Below are 21,519 nucleotides of genomic sequence, written 5' to 3'. Positions count from 1 at the left end.
ACTTCTGCTCTGATTTGACATGGAGGTAGAAGAGACAGGGCAGGATAAGATTAAGAGAAAAAACTACACTCCATGCAGACCTGCCACTGTCAGAAAGCTTATTCAGTTTGAACAGCCTGTTAAAATCAGGACTAGGGAGAAACCTGCCTGTAATAGCAGGAAGCAAGCCGGTGTGTGGAAAAAACCTTCCCCCACCTTCTCAGAGGGGGAGTGGTTATCCACAGGATATAACGAGGCTTCTGAGAACAGGAGTGAGGCACACGGGGCACACAGGAGAGACGGGAGAATGGGAAGCTGAGAGGAGGCAGTCTCTCTCAGACTGTCCTATGTTTGAGGCAGACGAGTTACCTCCTGTCTGGGACACTGGAGTACAGCAGAAGGAGAAGCCATGGAGGTTCAGGAAAGCTGTTTAGGAGCTGACACTCTGCCAACACCCACGGAGACACAGTAAGCCTGAATTTGGGATTTAATTTCTTTATGCTGCCAGCTTGTCTCTTACCTGTTTGAAGCCAGTGCAGCAGCTCTCCTGGAAAGCCACATTTTGAGGCTTCTGTAAAGCAGGAATGTATGTAATTTCTGACAAACCATTTTGAATGTATTTCATGTATGGTGATTCAGCTAGGAAATCTTGTTGGTCCTGTACAGCTGTGCCTGATTGCTACAGCAACGTTTAGAGGGAAATGCCTGATTTTGGTCTCTGAATAATGCTGTGATTCTTATATGTTCTGGACTGTTTGATAAAAGCATTACTTGCCTGAATATTGCTGCTCTGGTGAAGAGGACTGTATTTCTTGACTGATTAAAGTCCAGAAGCAGGGGACTGTACACAAGGCCAAGATTCAACTGCCTGATTATATTATTTTGAACCTTTTTGGATTTCATGCAATATCAGTTCATTTTGCACTACAAGGCTGTTGCCTGTATTTTGATTTATTCAACCAGTGGTTGAAATAAAGTTTATGTTTGTTTTGCATTTCTGACTAATTCCTTTTTACCTTGCATGCTTAAGTTTTAGAATGTGCCTGTTTTAAAGCCCTGAAGGATCCCTTAGTGGAAAGGGACATGCCGGGTTTAAGCTTTGGTCACGTTCCCAGGTGCTCGCTGCGCCTTACAGGAGCCTGGGTTGTGACACATGTGGACTGAAAACTGCCATTGGAATTGTCACTGTACATGGAAACAGGACTGATCATGCTGGGGGAAGAACCTGTAGAACTGATGTAAGTGATCACTCCACCTGTACTGGCGTTGGAATCCAAAGGTGTCATTTAACAGTACTGGGGTGGGGGTGGGGTGATATAAAAGAACTGGCGGGAGGGGGGGGTGCATTTAAAAGTATACCGGCAAATATACAAAAGAGGTAAAGTGTGTGCTTTTGGCCAGAAATTGTGACCACAGGCTCCAATCTCTTCTTGGGATCCTTTGGTGAACAACAGAGGTGGCTGTGAGGCAAAAAATTAAATTTAATCATGGATGGACTAGGCACAGAGGATCCTTGGTCATAAAAAATAATGCAAAATCTGAGATGATTTAATATAGGCCACTTTTCTGTAAAATATCCAAAATGGATAACAGCAGAGTAAAATATAATTAAGCATGTACTGCAGTAGGTAGGGAAATGTGCAGACAGATGGATCTAGCCCTGTCCCTGACTGTCCTGTGCCCTGTCCCGGCCTACCGCTAGACCACCAGAGGGGAAACAGGATTCAGAGACTGGCAGGGAGGAGGGAAAGAGTGCAGAGCTTGGAAAGGAGTGTGGAGTTGGGTGCAGAGACTGGGAGTTGGGTGCAGGGAGAAACTGGTTCAGAAATGATTTTTTTTCTTGTTTTCCTCCTCTAAATCTAGGGTGCGTCTTATGAAGTGAAAAATATGGTACCTGTAAATCAATCTCCTGCATATTCATTGTACAAATCTTAAAATACCAACTGGGTTGTGACCCTTGAGGAGATGATGCCCCAACTAGATACCTTGCAGCCATGGGCTGAGATGATCCGAAGGTCTGCAGGGACTCTGTCCCCTCCTTTGATTTCCACCAGGTCTCCCACTACAACCTCCTCAGCATTGAGCTGCATCTTTTCCCCTTCACGGATCACCAGTGCTTGCTGTAACGGTATAAATGCAAGTCAGGTTAATGAGAAAGATCTCTGCACATACAGAAATACCAGCACTAGCAATTGAAATATCATCCTGTCTGACACTTATCAGGAGGCTATAATGCATTACCCTACTACTTTTCATCTCTCTCTCATCAGGAAGTCAACAGATGGTGTCCCTCTTTACTCCATTCCATTTAGTTGTTACCATAAAGTCATAATCCATAACCCTTCTTCCTAACCCTTCTCATCTGTCATCAGGAAGTCAGTCAATTTCTTTTTCCTTCCCATTTTCCCCATCCCTCACCTGAGGCACCATGTTCTTGAAGGATTCCATGATTTTGGAGCTCTTTGCTTCTTGGTAATAGGAAAAACATCCTGTGATGATGACAACAGCTGCTAATACAATGCCCAGATACAACTGTGAGAGAAGGAAGAAGACCATCATCATTCTGAGAATTACAGTGTCATGTGGTTTCAGTGACCACATGCACCTTAAAGAGAGAGAGCACAAACAACATCACTGAATGTGTTCTGAAAACAAACACTTAGCTCCTCTACCAACTACCTCCTTTATTATGACAGATATGTTATAGCTGCATTCATCCCATCCAGTCATAGACTCTGCTATTGTTTCCTAAGTAGTGCATCCATGGAAATTTGATACATATTTCAAAATCTTTCTTGGTTATCTGGACAGATTATGTTTTGAGTTCTCCATTTCAGGTATGTTTCAAAAAGTTAACATAAGAAAGATTCCGCAGAAGATTTATTCCAGGGGTAGAACTGATGTAGAGAAATTCCTAGCAGCCACTGAGGAAAATTGGCAGACATGAGAAGTGATATTGTGGATGCCAAACCTATGCGTAGTTTGCTGTAAGTATAGGGATAGGGGAGATATCCGCCTATGTTGTAGGTGCTAATGCTGAATTGGTTTCCCTTCTTCCATTACCAAATGACTTCCTTATCCTTTATCCCTTCAAAATACTGTTCAGACTTGGAATGTAACTATACTATAAGGTTTGCCATCATCGTCCCCATTGAAAGAAAAATAGCAGTCAGGCAATTTTTCCAGGATTATTTCAATGACTTCTGGATATCTAAAGGAAACTTCACCAATTAGAATAAGCCTATTATAAAAATGGGCAGGCCTGAGATAAAAGAACTATGAGTGACAAGATTTAAAGAATACAGAGGTGATGTGAAGAAAAAAAAAAACCCAAAGGATATCTCCAAGGATTATATTTTATGGGCTTACAATTCAACTTAAGAAAATGAATTGTTAGAGAGTGCTCCTTTATCTTGAAACTCGATTATGGAAAAATCTACTCATGAAAAGGCAGTTGTCTGTAATAAGAAAACTGTGGAGATCTAATCTTCAATTTCAATGCTATTCAATTTGCCCAGGGGTACTTTGAAAGATTCTGCTCAGCCTTTTATTGAGAAGGGAACGAAATGGTTATACATTTGAAGTGTGATATACTGTATTTGGAATTTTTGAGATTTAGATTTGGAGATGTTGTGAAACCATGTGGATCACTTAGCTACAGGCAGATGTACTGTTCATTCCTGTTTGTTCTAGCTGTTGAAACGTCTTTATGGCCACTGATACTGTGGGAACTTCCTCTCTGAAGAGGGGAGTTTTCCCTATTGGTGAAGCAAAGCATTATAAAAGCATAATCTGGATCCCACCTTTCCTCAGAATTATTGTCCAGTTACTAATCTTTCAGTAATAGCTAAAAAATATTGACTCGTGTATCTCTTCAAAACTGCATTGTTTTTAAGTGGTGGTAAACACACATTAGTGCTTACCATTGCTTAGTAAAAGGGCGCCAAACTCTTTTAGGCTAGCATTTGATGATGACCCTTGATTTACATTTGATCTTGTATGTTATCTTTAACACAGTAACAAAGTAGCACAATAAATGACAACAAAAAAGATCCGTACGAGCCATACAGTCTGCCCAACATGGTAGCCACAGCTGTGCCCATCACTCTGTGTGGGCCCCAATCACCCATGTGTAAATGCTGGTTGTCAAGTCACTATCATACCAATCATATAGGTAGCCAAACATGATGGGAACAATACATTGATGTAACCAACATAGGCAATGGAACACATTATTGTTTGGGGAGACCCACAAGCTCCTCCCCAGACCCCACCCAATCTCCTCTCCAGACCCCCCCCCTTAATAGTACTACTGTAATTGTAATTTTATTTTTCATATATACACGCAATATAATCTTATTAATGATACATAATGGTTAACCACAAAATTAAACTACGCATTCAGTCCTACCAGAACACCTGGCCTTGGTCACACATGCAGAACACAGATTACCCCTATGCAAATACAAGACCATAAACTAAAAGTACTAATATATACAAACAAAACCCTAAGATGCAAGACTCTGCATACAGTGCAACCCCCAGAGAAATAGAAACAAATGCATTTCTTCCTGAACAGTGCAAAATATAGACAACAGATGTAATTTCTCAAAACTGACAATTCAATCACTAAATTGAAAATAAAATCATTTCCCCTACCTTTGTTGCCTGGTGATTTTGGATTTCAAACCATCTTTCCCAGTCTCTGGTTGCATGCTCTTAACTGTGTATCCAGGGCCACCTTATCCATTTGCTGTTTTTCTCTCTTTCACTTTGTGCCATACATCCGTCTTGAGCATTAACTTTAAACATTCAACTATCTTCCATTTTTCTGCTTTTTTCTCAAAATCTACTTTTCCATGCCTTCTCTTCCCATCTATCCATGTGTACCATCGCCTTCCTCTTTCTTCTCCCCTACTCCCATCTCTTCATAAGAAGCATTTCTTCTTATCTTTTCCCTGTCGCACACATTGCGGTGCACCATCTCCTCCCTCTGTCTCCCTTTCCCCTCCATCCCTATGCACCATCTCATCCCTCTCCCATAGTCAGACATCTCTTTCTTCCCCCCTTCCTCCCTCATATGGTCTGGCATCCTTCTCCTCTCCTTCCCATAGCCTGGAATCTCTCTCCTCTCCCATGGTCTGGCATCTCTCTCTCCTTCCTCCCTCTTCCCAAGATCTAACATCTCTCTCCTCTCCTTTCTGCGGTCTGGCATCTCTCTCTCTCTCCTTCCCATTCCAGTTGTCTGACATCTCTCCCTTCTTTGGGTCATCTCCCCTCCCTCCCTCCTCTCCACCACTATTATGTCCAACAATTCTCCCTCTTTCTTCCTTTCCGCATATACATCATCTCTCTTTCCCTCTCACGTCACACGTCTATGCCCAACAATTCTCCATTCCTTTTCCCTCCCGCACCAGCAGCATTTATTTCTCTCTCTTCCCACTACTCTACCTGTGCAGCATCTCTCTTTCCTCCTTTCCTAACCCCACCCCCCCAGCCCCTGTATTTGTCCTTACCAACCCTCTCCCAGTATGTGCAGTATCTGTCTTTTCCAACCCCCTGAGCATCTGTCTTCCCTGCCTTCCCAACACCTTACCCCCTGCAGCCAGCCTCTCCCTGCCAGGCTCTGCATCCAACCTCCTCCCTCCCTCCCTCTCTCCCTTGTCAGGCCCTGCACCAGCCCCCCTCCCTCCCTGTCAAGCACTGTACCCAGTCCTCTTCCCTCCCCTGTCAGGCTCTTCACCCAGCCCCCTTCCTTCCTTCCCTCCCAACCCCTGTCAGACTCTGCACCCAGCTCCCTTCCCTCCCAACCCCTGTCAGACTTTGCACCCAGCTACCCTTCTTCCTAGGTTCTGCAGTGCACTCTGCCCCATCCTCTTCCTTCCTGTCCGGTGCTCAGCGGCTTCTTTGATTGGCTCCTGCAAATTCTTGTGATTCACGAGAATTCTCGGGAGCCAATCAAAGAAGCCACTGAGCGCTGAGCAGGCACCGCCAAAGCGTGCTCCTGCTGGTTGCTGCTCAGTGGCAGAAGAAATCAGCTGCCACCGACCAGGGTAGCACCGGGCAGGAGCACAGAAAGCTCGCTCCTGCCCGCTGCTCCCCTGGACCACCAGGAATCAAATTTTTAGGGAGGCCACGATCCCTGTGGCCCCACCCCCATCCCGGCGCCTATGGTAACCAAAACAAGTATTGCTCACAGTATTTGTTTAAAATTTTTAGTTTAGTTATTTGTCGTCTTTATCTTTAATGAATGTACTGGTACCTTGCTCACTGATCAAACAGTTAAGGTATAGAGGTAAATAAATAAGGGGTCCTTTTACCATAGCATAACATAATTCTTTATTTAAATACCGCGCATATTTCGGTTCAAGGCGGTGTACAAAAGAATGCAAGGAAAATTATTATCAAGCAGTGTTAGAGTCTTTTACTGCAGGCCGTCGAGGAAATGTTCCCACACTCATTCAATTCCTATGAGCATTGGAGCATCTACCTCGCCGGCCTGCAGTAAAAGGCTCTACTGTTGCTTAATAAAAGAAGTCCTAAACGCAGAGCTTTTGGATGGTAAAGGATCTTTGCTACCAGTATTACCTTGGGGTGTTCCATATGGTACAACCTTTTTCTTCAATTCTTTTTAGCAGATTTTATCAAATAAATCAAGAAAAGCATTTCTTGTACACCACCGTATTGAAAGGAATTACAAAAACCAGAGAGAAAAAAGGAATGTCTTTATCAGTGCTTCCAACCCATTCTTGTTTGTTTGGGAGACAAAGCACTTGATACAAATAAAGAATCATAGTCTCATAAAATAAAAGAACAAAGAATAAAATGAAATTGACACATATGAAATGAAAAAGGACTCAAGAATTCACAATATTTAATGGAGCAAGAGATGAAGCAGCAACTGGTGCTTAGCCAATTTTGGTGGACACATCTATGCAAGTGTCTCATTAAATATTTAGGAATAAAATATATGTTCTTTGTTCTAGCCCATCTCCGGAGCTTTCTAGACTTAAAGAAGATCTCCGGGGTTTAAGGATTTAAGATTTACAGAAAGGAGTTATACTCGTTAATGCCTGTCTAATTTGTTTAATTTTTTCTTCTATAAGATAGTTAATGTCCCAAATATGGGATGCTCCCCCTAATGATTCTAATTGGGGTCTAAGGAGAATGTAAATGTATTTAATTTACAGATATTTTTGTTTATTTGTTTAGTATTCCTTTCATTTTACCAATGCAAGTGTTGTATTACTTGTAATCATTTTCAAAGAATTAAATAAAGAATAAAAAAAAAATGTTGGTGGACACAGCAGGAATGAGGTAGGAAGAATCATGGAAAATATATTTAAGAGATGGTATTTACTGCATTTTCCAAGAAAATTCTGCCAAAGGAGGTCCTTTCTTCTCTCCTCCCCCCATCACCCAGTTACAGTATTGTAGGCTGTAAAAGTAAACATTATTCATGTTTTATTTGGCTCTTTTGAGCAATCTTCACCGTGTCCAAAAATATTCCAACCTTACACTTCAGAAAGCTGGACCTTCTGATGCTTGAAAAACAACCAGAGAATCCATAAAACAAACCAGAGAAAATATTTCTTCACTCAATGTGCAATTAAATTCTAGAATTCATTGCCAAAGAATGTGATGAAAAACAGTTAGCTTAGCAGGGTTTAAAAAAGATTTGAAAAATTTCCTAAAAAAAAAGAACATATTAAGATGGACTTGGGAAAATCCACTTGGGAAAAATAACCAGAGAATCCAGCAACAACCATCTAACAAACTGGAGAAAATATTTCTTCACTCAATGTGTAATTAAACTCTAGAATTTGTTGCCAGAGAAAGTGATGAAGGCAGTTTTCTTAGAAGGGTTTATAAAAGGTTTGGCTGATTTTGTAAATGAAAAGTCCATAAGCCATTGTTAATATGGACTTGGGAATATCCATGGCTTATTTCCAGGATAAGCAGCATAAAATCTGTTTTACTCTTTTGGGATCTTGCCTGGTACTTGTGACCTGGATTGAAACAGAATACTGGGCTTGATGGACCTTTGTTTTATCCCAGTATGGCAACTCTTTATGCTCCTAGTTCCTGTCTGTTTCCAACATTAGCCCCCACTTTTACTAAGCCCGACAGTGCAGGCCGGCACAGTAAATGCTCTGATGCCCACAAAAATTGAATGGGTGTCGGAGCATTTGCCGCACAGCACTCAGCTGCATAGCTTAATAAAAGGGGGCCTATGTTAGTCAGTTGCTTTACCCTCTTCATTCGCCAAGAGCTGAGTTTAATTAAGAAAATCAGCTGATAATTCAGAATTTTCTGACATGAACATTCTCACTTTTTTCTTTTCAACAAAAGAGAAAAGAGAGCAAACTCCAAAAATAGGGGTGGTGGGAGAGGAATTCTTTCAGGTACCTTAAGTATGTGAAGAGTATATAACGATGAAACATATTCAACATAAATTAACCGCTTGGCAACATTTCTCAAGTTTTCCATTTTACTATATAAAAGAAGATTATCTTTAACCAGACAGTCTTCTAACGTTACTATTATCCAGTTTTTCTTTAAATAGGTTCACATGATTACAGTTTCCATCCATAGTCTGTTCTAAATTACTGATTCTAACAATCACATCTTGCAGTTGGGTAGAAAGAGTTTGAATCCGGAATATTAAAGTCTTTTCTAATTCTTTAGTAGCATCCTATAGTATATATTGTCCACTCTCATAGTCCTAGGCTTCACCAGAGTAAAGGAGCAAAAGTAGTGGCCACTCTTCATCTACTAAGCTCTTCATATTGACATGGTTTTAAAATCGATTGCAGTTCCGGGGCCTAGAAACTGGTCTGTTCCACATCCCAACAATAACCCTAATGGTATGGGTGAATCCCACGATCACATTTGTCTTATTTCCAGAATTCCAGGAGGGAGACACCAACAAAACTGCCACATCTTCATCCTGCATCAAAAGTATCTCCAGTGAAAAGAACTTGGTTTGATTAGGGGGATTCTTCCTCTGCACAGGAGATGAAAAATTTCAAGTTTCAGATGGGGCAGCAGCTCTTCTTCCAATACCACACTTTCCAGTGGCTTCCAGCGGCTGCTGGTCAAACAACAAACTGCTCAGTAGGACCTGGAATAACTGACGATTAAGACTCTGATGGTAAGTTGAAAGATTACCTTTTATGTGGCATAATGGTAAAAGCACCCTGAAATTGTGGATTCAAACCCATTGTGGATTCAAACCCTTATGAACCTGGGCAAGTCACTTAATCCCCCCATTGCCCCAGGTACATAAGGCAGATTGTGAGTCCTATAAATTCCAATTTAAGTGTCAGGCTCAGTTTGGACTTAGGGAAATGATTGATGACATCTAGTGACTGCAACAACTAGAAGGTGTAGGGTCCTATGTTTATGTCCATTCCTACACTATTTATCAGCTGATTTGATATACTGCACTTGAGGTCATCACCATCTGCTATCATTGTGTACACCAAGGTGCAATTATTTATGCAGAGATGACCATTTGATCTGTATACAGACTGGTATATACCTGGGACTACTTGTATTTTTGCCAGTTGCATTTGTTTTATTGACTTTTATTCGTTGTTTTTACAATTTTACGTGAATAATAAACCTGGGAGTTTCCAGATCATCAACTCCACTTTGCCGGCTTTTATTTGCCGGGGTTTATTGATGATTGTTATCCACAATTCAGAAATAGCATGTAACAGCCAATGTTGGCTGGTTCCCTTCATCATGATTTGAGCCCTACTCAAGGGCTTGGGAATCATGCAGGTGGCACCTTATAATATACAAGGTGCCCAAGAGAGCTGCTGTCTGTTGCTGGGCTCTTATAATTTTTCTAAGATGGTCCAAATTTCTTTTGAGCTCATGTCATTGCATCTGGTGACGGTATCGCTATTGATTTCATTATCCAAATTTTCACTATTTCTATTTGCAAATCTCAATACTTTGTGACCCTTTGGAATTCCTTATCTTCCGCATTACTGTTTCTTGGCATTGCTATAGGAACAAACCAACCATGGTTCTTTTCAATGACAGTAATGGCCAGAGTGTTATGCGCTCTATGTGTTGGTGCATCTGGATTTTGAAATCCCATACATTTTTTACTTGACTGTTTTCAATAAATGTATCCATAATTTCATGCTTTCAATAATTTTTATTGCCTGGAAAGCCATTTTTTTTTTTGCATAAAAACCACTGTAATAGTTTGACCACTCAGTCATGTCTGATTTTATATTCAGTCTGTACAGTTTTACTACATCCAGTTAGTATAAGATCAACCATTTCATTTTTCTGTTTGACAATTGGCATTTACAGTAGGTGTACATTTTCAAAGTAGATGCATATCTTAAAATGCTTTAAAAAAAAAATAAAGTCCATCTACTAAAGTACTATTTTGGCCTCCATCTTGGATTGTGCTGTGGCCTCTAATTTGTTTTACGATAACAGGATGGTAGTGCTGGAGGAGTGTTAAGTGTGTGTGTGTGGGGGGGGGGGGGTAGGTTGGTGAGTTTATGATAAATGTTGATGACCACAGTTATATATCATGATTATGCTTTGTTTTTGTGATATGCATAGTCATCAATAAACATTGTCTTCTCAAGAAAAAAAAAGTCCATCTGCTAAAAAAAAAATTCAAATCCCAATTTTGGAAAGTCAAAATTTGGACATTTAATACTGCAGTTCATCCAAATAGCAAGGGGGTGGGGGACTAGGGAGGGTCCAAAAAGAAGTTGTTCAACAAGGTTTTTAAATGGGAAGAAATGTCCATGTCTGAAAAAGGACGTTTTTATCTAGACCTGTTTCAGTCACATTCAAGTTACGAAAGATTGCTCTAACTGAGCAGCTGATTACCGGAGGGATTAAGGCAATGGTATAACCCCTCCTTAATCCCCCAGTTGTTGCTGCCCCCCACCCTCTCCCCTAAAAGTGAAACTGGAAAGAAAAACCAGGATCTGTTATCAGCTGTAGATATTATAGCCATTCTGAACAAAGCACAAGCAGGTCAGAGGAGCAGTCTGGTGTTTAGTGCAATGGTCTGTAGGTTCAAGTTCCAATTCAACTCTTTTTTAAAATAAATTCCGCATCTTCCAGAAACAGAAAAATGCTTAGTTTCAAGTTTCAAGTTTAATGGTTTTTTTGATTACTCGCTTAATCATATTTCTAAGCGATGAACAATTTAAAATTACATTTTATGGGAAACAATACAATACAAAACTATATATAATAACATTAGGGATTAAAGTTTAACTTAACACACTCATAACACAAGGAAAGAAGGGATGTGAAATAAAAATAAATATAGAAAAGTAGAACAAAAAGGGAAAAGTACAAAGAGGGAGACAAATAAAAGGTATAATATAATACAGTAAAAATAGTTTAGCCTATGGATTATTAAGTTAATTATCAAAGGCATCTTTAAAAAGGAATGTTTTTAAATTACTTTTGAATTTTCCCAGATCCTGTTCTTCCCTTAAATAAACTGGAAGGGCATTCCAAGTCTGTGGTGCGGTAACCGAAAAAATAAATTGCCGTCTTGTATTAATAACCTTAAGAGACGGAATAGTTAGTAAATTTTGTTCATTGGATCTCAAAGTTCTATTTGGAGAATATGGAATTAATAATTTATATATAAATGCTGGGGTTTTATTAAGAAGAGATTTGAAAGTGAGTATGCAAAGTTTGTATGTTATCTGATGGATAACTGGAAGTCAGTGCGCGTTTTTTAGAAGGGGTGTTACATGGGCAAACTTTCTAGATTTAGTTATAAGCTTAATAGAAGCATTTTGAATGATTTGTAGACGTCTTATTTCATTCAAAGAAATTCCCTTGAAGAGAGCATTACAATAATCAATCTTAGAAATCACCAAAGAGTGAATAAGAATATTAAGTGACTTTGAACATAGGAATTTTGAAATTGATCGAATTTTACATAGTCTATAAAAGGTAGTTTTAATAATGTTACTAATGTGATCATGAAAATTCAGTTTATCAAAGATCACCCCTAAAATTTTTATATTGCTTACTATACCTAAATATCCCCCTCTTTTACTAAGACACGCTAGCTGATTTAGCATGCGGTAATTGATTTAGCATGCGGTAAATGCTAACACACCCATTGCCTCCAGCTTACCTTTTTCCTCATTTTGTGTTGCATAGACCATCAAGAGAAACTAGAAACTTCTTTTTTTGCTTATCCAAAAATTAATGGGTGTAGATATAAGACATTCTTAGATAGGAACCTAGCATTTCAAGCAGGTAGGCAACAATCTTGTTTAGGTAAATGTATTCAGCAAGCTATGTTATCCTATTGCAGTTTTCGGAAATTAATTAAGAGCACTTTGTTCGATAAGTTTATTACTTAGTGAGTTTTATTATTGAAATTCTATTTTACAAATATTTGCATTTTTTTACTGTATTATTGTATTTCACTGATTGTTCAGCTCTTTTTAGTGTAAACCGCCTAGAACTTTTGGTTATGGCGGTATAAAAGAATAAAGTTATTATTATTATTTTCTATGGATGCGTTGCATTTAGTGTGCACTAATCATTAGCATGCGCTAAATCAGTTAGCGCGCCTGAAGGCTATTGAAGTGATGTTTTTTCAGGTACAGTAGGTGTTTCTCAGGATCACATTTACAAAAAAAGGAGTTATAGTGGGGTTTAATCCTTGGTATACAGACCATTGCACTAATCACTAGGCTACTCCTCTAATCTGCAGGGACAACTGTGTGGCCATAATTTTGAATATGGTGCCATACAGACATTCATGTCCCTGGTTTGTTGTTGTCCAATTTTTGAACATTTCACTTTTGAAAATAGCTATTTGTTTTGGGCATTTTTAGTCCAATCGAACGGGAAATGGTTGTGAGCAGAACTTTTTTTATTGGATTTAGATTTCTTGATTTTTTTTTTTTTTTTTTTAAAGCTTCTCACACTACTATTATTGATACTCTTTCTATTTTTAATTTGACGGCATTTGTGCATAGTGCTTGTTATTGGACCGCAAAAATCAATCCCATTTCTAAGCCACTGTCATGCTCTGATATTGCTCAATTTTCCTTCTGTATCTTAAAAAAAAAATGCCCATGAAGTACCGGTAATTTGGTTTTTTAGTTTTCTAATCTCTTCAATTTGTTGTCTTTTATATTCCTGTATAGCAGGGGTAGGGAACTCCGGTCCTCGAGAGCCGTATTCCAATCGGGTTTTCAGGATTTCACCAATGAATATGCATGAGATCTATTTGCATGCACTGCTTTCAATGCATATTCATTGGGGAAATCCTGAAAACCCGATTGGAATACGGCTGTCGAGGACCGGAGTTCCCTACCCTTGCTGTATAGGTTCCATCTCTGTAAATAGCCCCTCCTTTTGAATTTCAATCAGTAGCTTTTAGTGCTGCTTTCAGCCCTCTTTTTTTCCTCCTCCATTGTTTCTTTTTTTACCTGCAGAAGTCCTTGTTCACCTATTTTTCTTGGATTGTGTAGAGTAGACCAGTGATTCCCAACCCTGTCCTGGAGGAACACCAGGCCAATCGGGTTTTCAGGCTAGCCCTAATGAATATGCATGAGAGAGATTTGCATATGATGGAAGTGATAGGCATGCAAATTTGCTTCATGCATATTCATTAGGGCTAGCCTGAAAACCCAATTGGCCTGGTGTTCCTCCAGGACAGGGTTGGGAACCACTGGAGTAGACTATCAATGTTACTGTGAAGATGCTGGACATTACTCAGTCATCAATTTTCTGATTTGCCAGTCAAGTTTTTGAGCTCTACGTATTTGATTCCAGTTAACTATTTCTGCAGTATATCAAATCACTAGCATTGCCCATGAATTGATGGCTCTGTCTGTATTAACACCATTTAGGCCCAACTTAAGGATTTTCTTTAATTGCTTGCAATATTTCTTTGCTTATATTTTTCTTTATTAGATTGTGCAAAATATCTGATGCTTCCAGGATGCCCAAATATGTATAAGCTTCATCATGTACTAAATACCTGATGGCTGATATATTTGTAAGTTGCATGCAATCTAGTGATTTAATGATGTTCCCTTTTTTATTTCAATTATTGCCCATTTTTCAAGTCCAAGTTGCACACACAGACCGGATTCTATAAACAGCATTCCGATTGTAGGCGGCCAACTGCTGCCTAACCAGCCAATCGGGACCACGTTTCCTAAAAAAAAAAACCTCCCAAGGCAGGCCACCTACATTGGAGGCACCTCTGGGAGCCTAGGGAGGCATGCAAGTCCGCCTAAGCTCACCTAAGGCTAGGCGTGGTTTGTCCGTCCCTGGCAGTGTTCAAATTCAAGCTAAAGGCCCACATTTTTTTTGAAACTGCTTTCAACACTTAACTCTCCCTCACTGCTGTCAGATACCTATACCCACCATAACCTCCCCAACCCTGAAATGTCCTATCTAAATTAGATTGTAAGCTCTTCTATGCAGGGACTGTCTATTGTATGTTAAAATGTACAGTGCTGCATACACCTTTCAGTGCTATAGAAATAATAAATAGTAGTAGTAGGAAGTAGCCTTAGGTGGACCTAGGCGGCCGTACTCGTCTACTGAGGCCAGCGGGAGAGGCATACAATGTAGACCAGACGTGGCTGCTGAGCTTATTGTGGTACGGGATCTCCCTGCCACGATATGTTTAGCGGCCATGTCCACCCGGCCCCCCTGAACAATTGTGGAAGGAGGGATGCCCAATCCCTCCTGCTGGAACACCCCCCCCCCCCCCCCCCCCCCGGTAGATCGCACAGCAGGTGGGATGCTGAGTCCCTCCTGCCCAGCACCCCCCTGAACGAACGCAGAAGATGCCCAGTTCCTCCTGCCTGGCACCCACACCACCCCAATGATCGCGGCAGGAGGGATGCCCAATCTTTCCTGCTGGAACCCCCCACCCCCTCCCTCCTGAAAGTTCAACCTCCCAACAGGACCTCCCTATCCCCCACCAGGACCCCTGGAGGCCCCTCTAACCTTTGTCATTGGCCAGACGGTTTCTGCCTGCATCCGGCTGGCAGGCCCACTTCCATTGCACTGGTGGGCCTGCCCCTTCCCAGTGCATCATGGAATGCACCGAGGAGGGACCTAAGGGCCTGTTTGGCCCAGGCACTTAAGGCCCCTCCTGTAGGAGGGTGTCTTAGACATCTGGGCCAACTGAAATCTTGGGCCTAACTCCTAGTGCATTCTGGGATGCATTGGGAGTGGCCTAAGATTTTGATTGGCTAGATCCTCTAGTGGATTGTTGTCAGTGCATACTATGAATTTGGTACCACATAGATAGTCGTGGAATTTGTCTACTACAGCCCACTTCAATGCCAGGAATTCTAACTGGTGAGATGGATACTTCTTTTCAGGTTCAGATAATTTTTGGCTGGCAAAAGTGACAGGTTTGATACCCTCTGGATACTCCTGGTACAAAACTGAACCTAATCTTTCTTGGCTAGCATCTGTATGCAGAATGTAGGGCAGTCGACTATCAGCAAAAGCCAATGCTGGTTTCCTTTCCACTTTCATAAAGCGTACTGGTGTGGGTCCAATCAATCCTTTGGTACAGTAGAAGCAGAATCGTGGCTGGACACTGGTTTGGCTTTGGAGCTGTTTACATTGCAGGTTCCCAGACGCTCCTTCACTGGGTCCCTCTGGAGTTTCCCTGCAGCTTGGTGGACTTGGTCCCAAGTGAGGCTCTATGTTCCCCTATCTGGCCTGATGATCCAAACTTAGCAACTGTTTGATTTTAGTGATTAGGGTGATGATGAGGAGCTCGGTCTGGGCTTTTTTTGGAAGCCATATTAGGATGTATGAAGGAAGGAATGTTGCTCTATGTATGAGGTTAGCTGCTTGCTGACATGGGACTCGAGGATTTTAGTGAGTATCGGAATGCCAGCAATCGGTCTATAGTTAGATGCTATGGAGAGGTCTGCTTGGGCTGTTTTAGGTATAGGGGTTAAGGCTATTTTTCCCATTTCTTTCGGTAGATGCCCTTGGTTCAAGGAACTATTTAACAGGTTGGTGATCCAGTTGATATGATGTGGAGCTGCTGAAAGTATGGAGGACAGTTGTCCAGGGGGCTGCTTTGTAAGGCTAGCTTTGATATTAGCTTATTGGTATTGGGGATGGATAGGTTAGTGAATGAGGATCAGAACTGGTCTGCTTTTATGGGTTCAGTGTATTCCATATAGTTGTGTTGGGAAGTGTTTGTTGAGGCTGTCCTAGCAACTTCCGATGAGTATGTCTTCATGTGTAGTACATCACAGCCAGTGTTATTTAGGCCTACTCAGAGACTTGGGAATTGTAGAAATATTATCAAAGAATGTATGCTGTTCTAAGTCGTTGTAAAATTGATAGGATTATGCATTTTAAATTTAAAGTTTCCAAGTATTTTGGGAGTCCAATTGGATTTGCTCCAAAGTCTTTTTATTACTACTATCACTACTGCTGTTTATATAGCACTACAAAATGTATATCACACTTAACAGACTCAAGGCTATCTTTGAGAACCACTCTGAGTGGAATGCTTGCTAAGGCACTGCAGCTGAAGTCATCATGCTCTTGTCCCAAACATCTGTAGCATACCTTGTGATGAACGATAATGGACATCATTTGGTTGGATTTGTGATATACCTTACAGATACTGGCTTTGTTCTAGAATATGGTGCAGAAAATGAATGCCAAATAAAGAAATGTTCCTGTTCACTGAAGGCAACCCACAGAAGTTTGACCACTAGCTTGCCAGAGAAGTCCTAGGAAATAAAATATCAGACCAGCAAGACAAAACTTGGAAAGTGCCAACATTCTATTGGTTATTCTGATGGATCTGGTTTCCTATCATCTTGATAAAAAAATGAATCGGTGTTGTTGGTGTCCTTTAAGAATTCTTCAGCCTTTGATCAAGTAGTGGACCCCATGCTATCGAGTGCTAGATATGGATAAGTTGATGTTTTTAGACTGGATCACCTCCTTTTTGACATTTAGAAGATTTCACGTTTGATTTAGGGGTAAATAGTCTCGGATGAGAAGTTAAGCTAAGGTATACTGTTGGATTCCCCTTGATTTTTAATATCTATCTGCAGTCATTGTGAGAATTAGTGCAATTGTTTGAACTGGGTCTTTCTGCTTATTCAGCTGATATACAGCTGGTGACATCACTGGGTAAGGATGCGAATTTGATGATTAAACAGCTGCATAAATGCCTGATATGCATTTAGCATTGGAAGCAGTAAAGCAGGCTGGTATTGAATGCTTTAACATCTAAATGCCTCTGTTTTGGAGGTATAGACTTGAGAATGTATACCAGTGCAGGTGTGAGTAGAACATACTGCAGTGAGTGAAGCTGAGGCTGGGTGGCATACTGAGGAGTGTTTATGACAAGCTATGGTTTAAAAAAAAAAAGCTATGGTCTTATTTGAATGACAAGACTGTTCAAGGTGGAAGTACAGACTATGGCAGTATGCTGCAAACCTTTTAAGCCCATGGCACACTAAACGCAGGCCTGTGGCTGGAGGGCATCTGGAAATGTGCTGATGTCGACGTGATGACATCATGCGCACATATGATGTCATCACATAGACATCCGTACATGTGCTCCAGCCGCAGCCCTGAGACTCCTATTGCCACCAGTGGTGGGGTTCTAGAGAGGGAGAGGCACGTATAGCAGGAGAGGCACTGGTGCTGGCTGACTGCCAATAGGATGTGCCTTTCGCCATGAGAGGCACGTCCTGTAAGCAGTCAGCTGGCGCCTCTCCTCGGGCGCCTCTCGGCACATCTGGAATCTTCCGCAGCACACTAGTGTCCTGTGGCACATAGTTTGCGATACCCTGGACTATGGTAATAAGTGTTCTGGACTACTGCAATGCTCTGTATATTGATCTTTCTAATAAATGAATCTTGAAATTACAGATGGATCATGACAGGGCAGCAAATGTAAGGAGGAGGGGGAGTGCTTACCCAACACTTGTCAAATTACATTGACTCTCATTGAAAGACAGGTATCAAAATAAAATCCTTGTTTTAGTTTTACAGTAATAAGAAACGAGGTTGGGTAGATTCTATCAGTCTTTGTATAAGATCCTGATTCATGTCCCATCTTTCAAATTGTTTGAAAAACTGGGGCAGATAAGCAAAGACATTTTCAGTGTCGGTTTCTGAGTTGTAGAATGCCATCTTGTCCTCTCAATGAATACTGTACTTTTTGTTGGTAGAGGAATGTAATGGTTTCCTGATAATGGACAACAGGGTTTAATGACCAGCCTGGGGGTTCTCTTGCAGTTGGAGATACGATTGTTTTATTTCTATTTTATATGTTTTTAAGCTATAAACCAGCTTGAATGACTGATACAACAGTGCTATTATGTAAGGTTTTAAAAAAATATAGAACATAAAAACTACAAATAATACTAGACAAACTTTGGCAAAATAGCAAAGCTAAGAAAGAGGGAGAATTTCTCAAGAAATGATACTGAAGGAAGATAAACTATCTGAAAGGTATGATAAATAGAGAATGGAGAAAAGTTGCAGTAGTGCTACAGCAAGGGAACTGCTGCACGCAAACAGATAATAGTCACTGTTATTTAAAACTACAAAATCCCTGCAGTATAACAACAGATGTCATATAAATACTCTGGATGAGACAGATTCATAAGAGGAAGAGCTATGCCTCTGGGCACAAGAGGTGATTGGTTTTACACTCACATTATCTCCAGCTGGATCATCTTCCATGCCCACTTGGATACCATAGGCAAGAAAACAAAGGATGGCACCGATCCACAGCAGAATAGAGAAGCCTCCAAAAAGCTGTCGGCAGAACTTTATCCACTCTGGGGTTGTAGGAGGTGGTGTGAGAGCATTGGGACCATCACGAGCCAAGATCTCAGCAGCTTTACTGAGTGTAAGACCCTGGGATATACAAAGGTAACAAATACACTCAGATAAATAAATTGTCAACAAGTTGACTGAAGCTAGACTAGAGGCATATAACAACTTATAAATGCTAAGCCCCTAACCTCTAAGACTGGATAACTCAGGGGGATGGGGACTGGAAAACATAGGATTACATATGGCTCCAGAAAAAAGAGGACGGATTGAGATACCTGGGTTTTACTTCCACTGATAGCAATGGAAGTAAGGAAGATGGATAGAGACATTGATAACCACGGAAGTAAAACCCGGATGTCTCAATCCACCCTTCTTTTTCTGGAGCCATTTGGCAACCCTAGGAAAACAGAAACTTTCATTTTTAAGACTAGGCAACTCAGAGCATTGGCAAGGGAATACAGAGCCTATTATCTGTAGGGGACACGTGGCTCAGGGAATTGTCAAAGGAAAGCAGTGTTTTTCAGTGCAAAGACGGGATGTCGCAGAGGACCAACTCCAAGACACAGTGCCTTTTGTCGCCAGTTCTTTCTCTTCTTTACTCACCTGCACACAATCTGTGTTATACTTCCTGCAGACCTCCTCCACTGACATCTTGTGCTCCGTCTGTCCAAAAAGAGTAAAGAAAATTTTAATTGCAATTGTGAAATATAGATTATTTACTTACAGCACTTGGAACAATGAGTTCCCCCACAGCCACAGTATTCCCTACAGCACGTTCTGCTAGGAGAAGCTGTAACTGCCGTAGTGGTAAGCTCACTCACAGCAGCCAGTACCATTTCTTCCTTGCTCATCTTCATTATTTGATCCGACTCACCATGGCCACTTCCTTCTTCAGATCATCCATCTCCTTCTTTGGAACTATCCCTTTGCCTGTTTTAGGTGAATTTGTGCTGTCTTTGTTGTCCTGCGTGGTGGCTACACGGTAACTGTCTGACCGTCCATACTGTGTGGAGAGACAGAATAAAAAGGTTCCATTAGTTACAAAAAGAATAGAGTCTGGAGGACTATGTAAGTTTAGAGAATAATATGTGAATACACAGGCATCTAATAAATAAACTGAGTGCTCTCGGTATGGGCTCCAAAGTAGGGGTTACCAGATTTCCTCTTTAAAAAAAGAAGACACATGGCCCCGCCTTGTTCTGCCCCCCAGCCCTGCCCCACATAAATCTCCAGGCTGCATCTAGAGGGCCTCTGCGAAAGCGTGGACATCAACATGATGACATCATGCTCATGCGCACATGTGTGTGATGTTATCACGTCAATATCCACACATGTGCAGAGGCCCTCCAGATGAGGCCCCGAGCTCAGGATCTTCCAAAACTTGGACAAACTGCCAACAAATATCTTCCTACTTGGGGCCATGACACCAATAATGCTTCACTACATATATTCCTACCAGAATACCTAGCCTTGGTCATACGTGCAAAACACAGATAAACCCTATACAAATACAGGACCACAGACTAAAATACCTAATATACACAAATGAAACCCTAAGATGCCAGACTCTGCATGCAGTACAACACTAGAAAAATAGAAAGAAATATATTTCTTCGTTAACAGTGCAAAATATAGACAGCAGATGCACATTCTGAAAACTAAGCCAATAAGAAGAATTGACTCAAGGGTATCCACAGGAAGAAGGCAAACCCAAAAACAAAAGATGCTATGGAAACTGATGTAGAACAAAGGGAACAAAATCCCCACGTAAAATCCAACAGAAAGAGAAAAAGTGGGGAATGGGATAGAACACCTCAACCTTGAGACAAACAATCTTTTATTTCTATAAACTTAAAATAAAATACATGTAGAAACACATGAATAAAAAATCCTATAAACATGATGTCCTTATTTTGAAAGGATCCAGTTGATGACCCGACATAGTCTATGTTTCAGCCTCCAGGTGGAAGCCTGCCTCAGGGGTGTGTTTAGGTCTAAAAGAAATACACTTTACATGAAAAAAATAAAATACAGTACAATACTGCATAAATAAAATACAAATCAAAATGAACTTATAAGTCTGTAAATCATATCAAATGGCATGAAAGTAAAAACATCAAGAAGTATAACCACCAGTACTTAAAAACTCAATAAACATAAAAACTAATTTGTAAAAACAGGTCTATGAAAGATGTGGAAACTGATGTTCCTGAAGTAAGCTTTATTAGTGATTCAACAGAATAATCCACAAAAAGTCGGTATTTCAGTTTTCCAATAGCCATCTCCAGAGGGCTCTGCTTCCTCCTTCAGTCTGTATCAAAGCAGGTGATAGAGGGGTAAAGGGAGACTTCTCAAACTACAAATCTGTTCTGCTCTGAAAGTATAGCAAACATATAAATTGAACAATTGAAACATTGAAATAACCATACCAATCAGAAACATTTATGGAGCTCAAACATTCTCCCAATGTGTTAAAGCAATAGATTTTTCTTCATACCCTTGAGGACTGATTGACATCAAAATCTCTGTTTTTACTCGAACTTTCTGATTGAGGCAGTAAATAACTGACAGGGTGGGGTTTGAGAATGACACACCTAGCTATTAGAAAAGATATTAGCAAGGTAAGAACCTAATCTCTTTTTCTAGTGCAACAGGTGTGTCATTCTAGATAGTAGGAACGTACAAAACCAGACCCAGAAATCT

At 40.7% G+C, this 21,519-nt stretch overlaps 1 protein-coding gene across 1 annotated transcript in view; it reads right to left on the bottom strand.

The window, feature by feature from the left end:
• ATP1A3 (ATPase Na+/K+ transporting subunit alpha 3) overlaps positions 1-21,519 on the bottom strand; it is a 121,184-nt gene that overhangs the window by 45,882 nt on the left and 53,783 nt on the right. The window contains exons 2-6 of the mRNA XM_033963546.1: positions 19,691-19,819; positions 19,420-19,479; positions 18,694-18,897; positions 2,398-2,511; positions 1,965-2,099 (exon numbers count right to left, since the gene is read on the bottom strand). Of these exons, the coding sequence (XP_033819437.1) occupies positions 1,965-2,099; positions 2,398-2,511; positions 18,694-18,897; positions 19,420-19,479; positions 19,691-19,819 (642 nt within the window). The remainder of the gene's footprint in view (positions 1-1,964; positions 2,100-2,397; positions 2,512-18,693; positions 18,898-19,419; positions 19,480-19,690; positions 19,820-21,519) is intronic.

The sequence above is a fragment of the Geotrypetes seraphini genome, chromosome 11 (assembly GCF_902459505.1).
Source record: "Geotrypetes seraphini chromosome 11, aGeoSer1.1, whole genome shotgun sequence".
Lineage (NCBI taxonomy): Eukaryota > Metazoa > Chordata > Amphibia > Gymnophiona > Dermophiidae > Geotrypetes > Geotrypetes seraphini.
The sequence above is the reverse complement of the archived record's forward strand: the minus strand, read 5'-3'. Positions and strand labels throughout refer to the sequence as shown.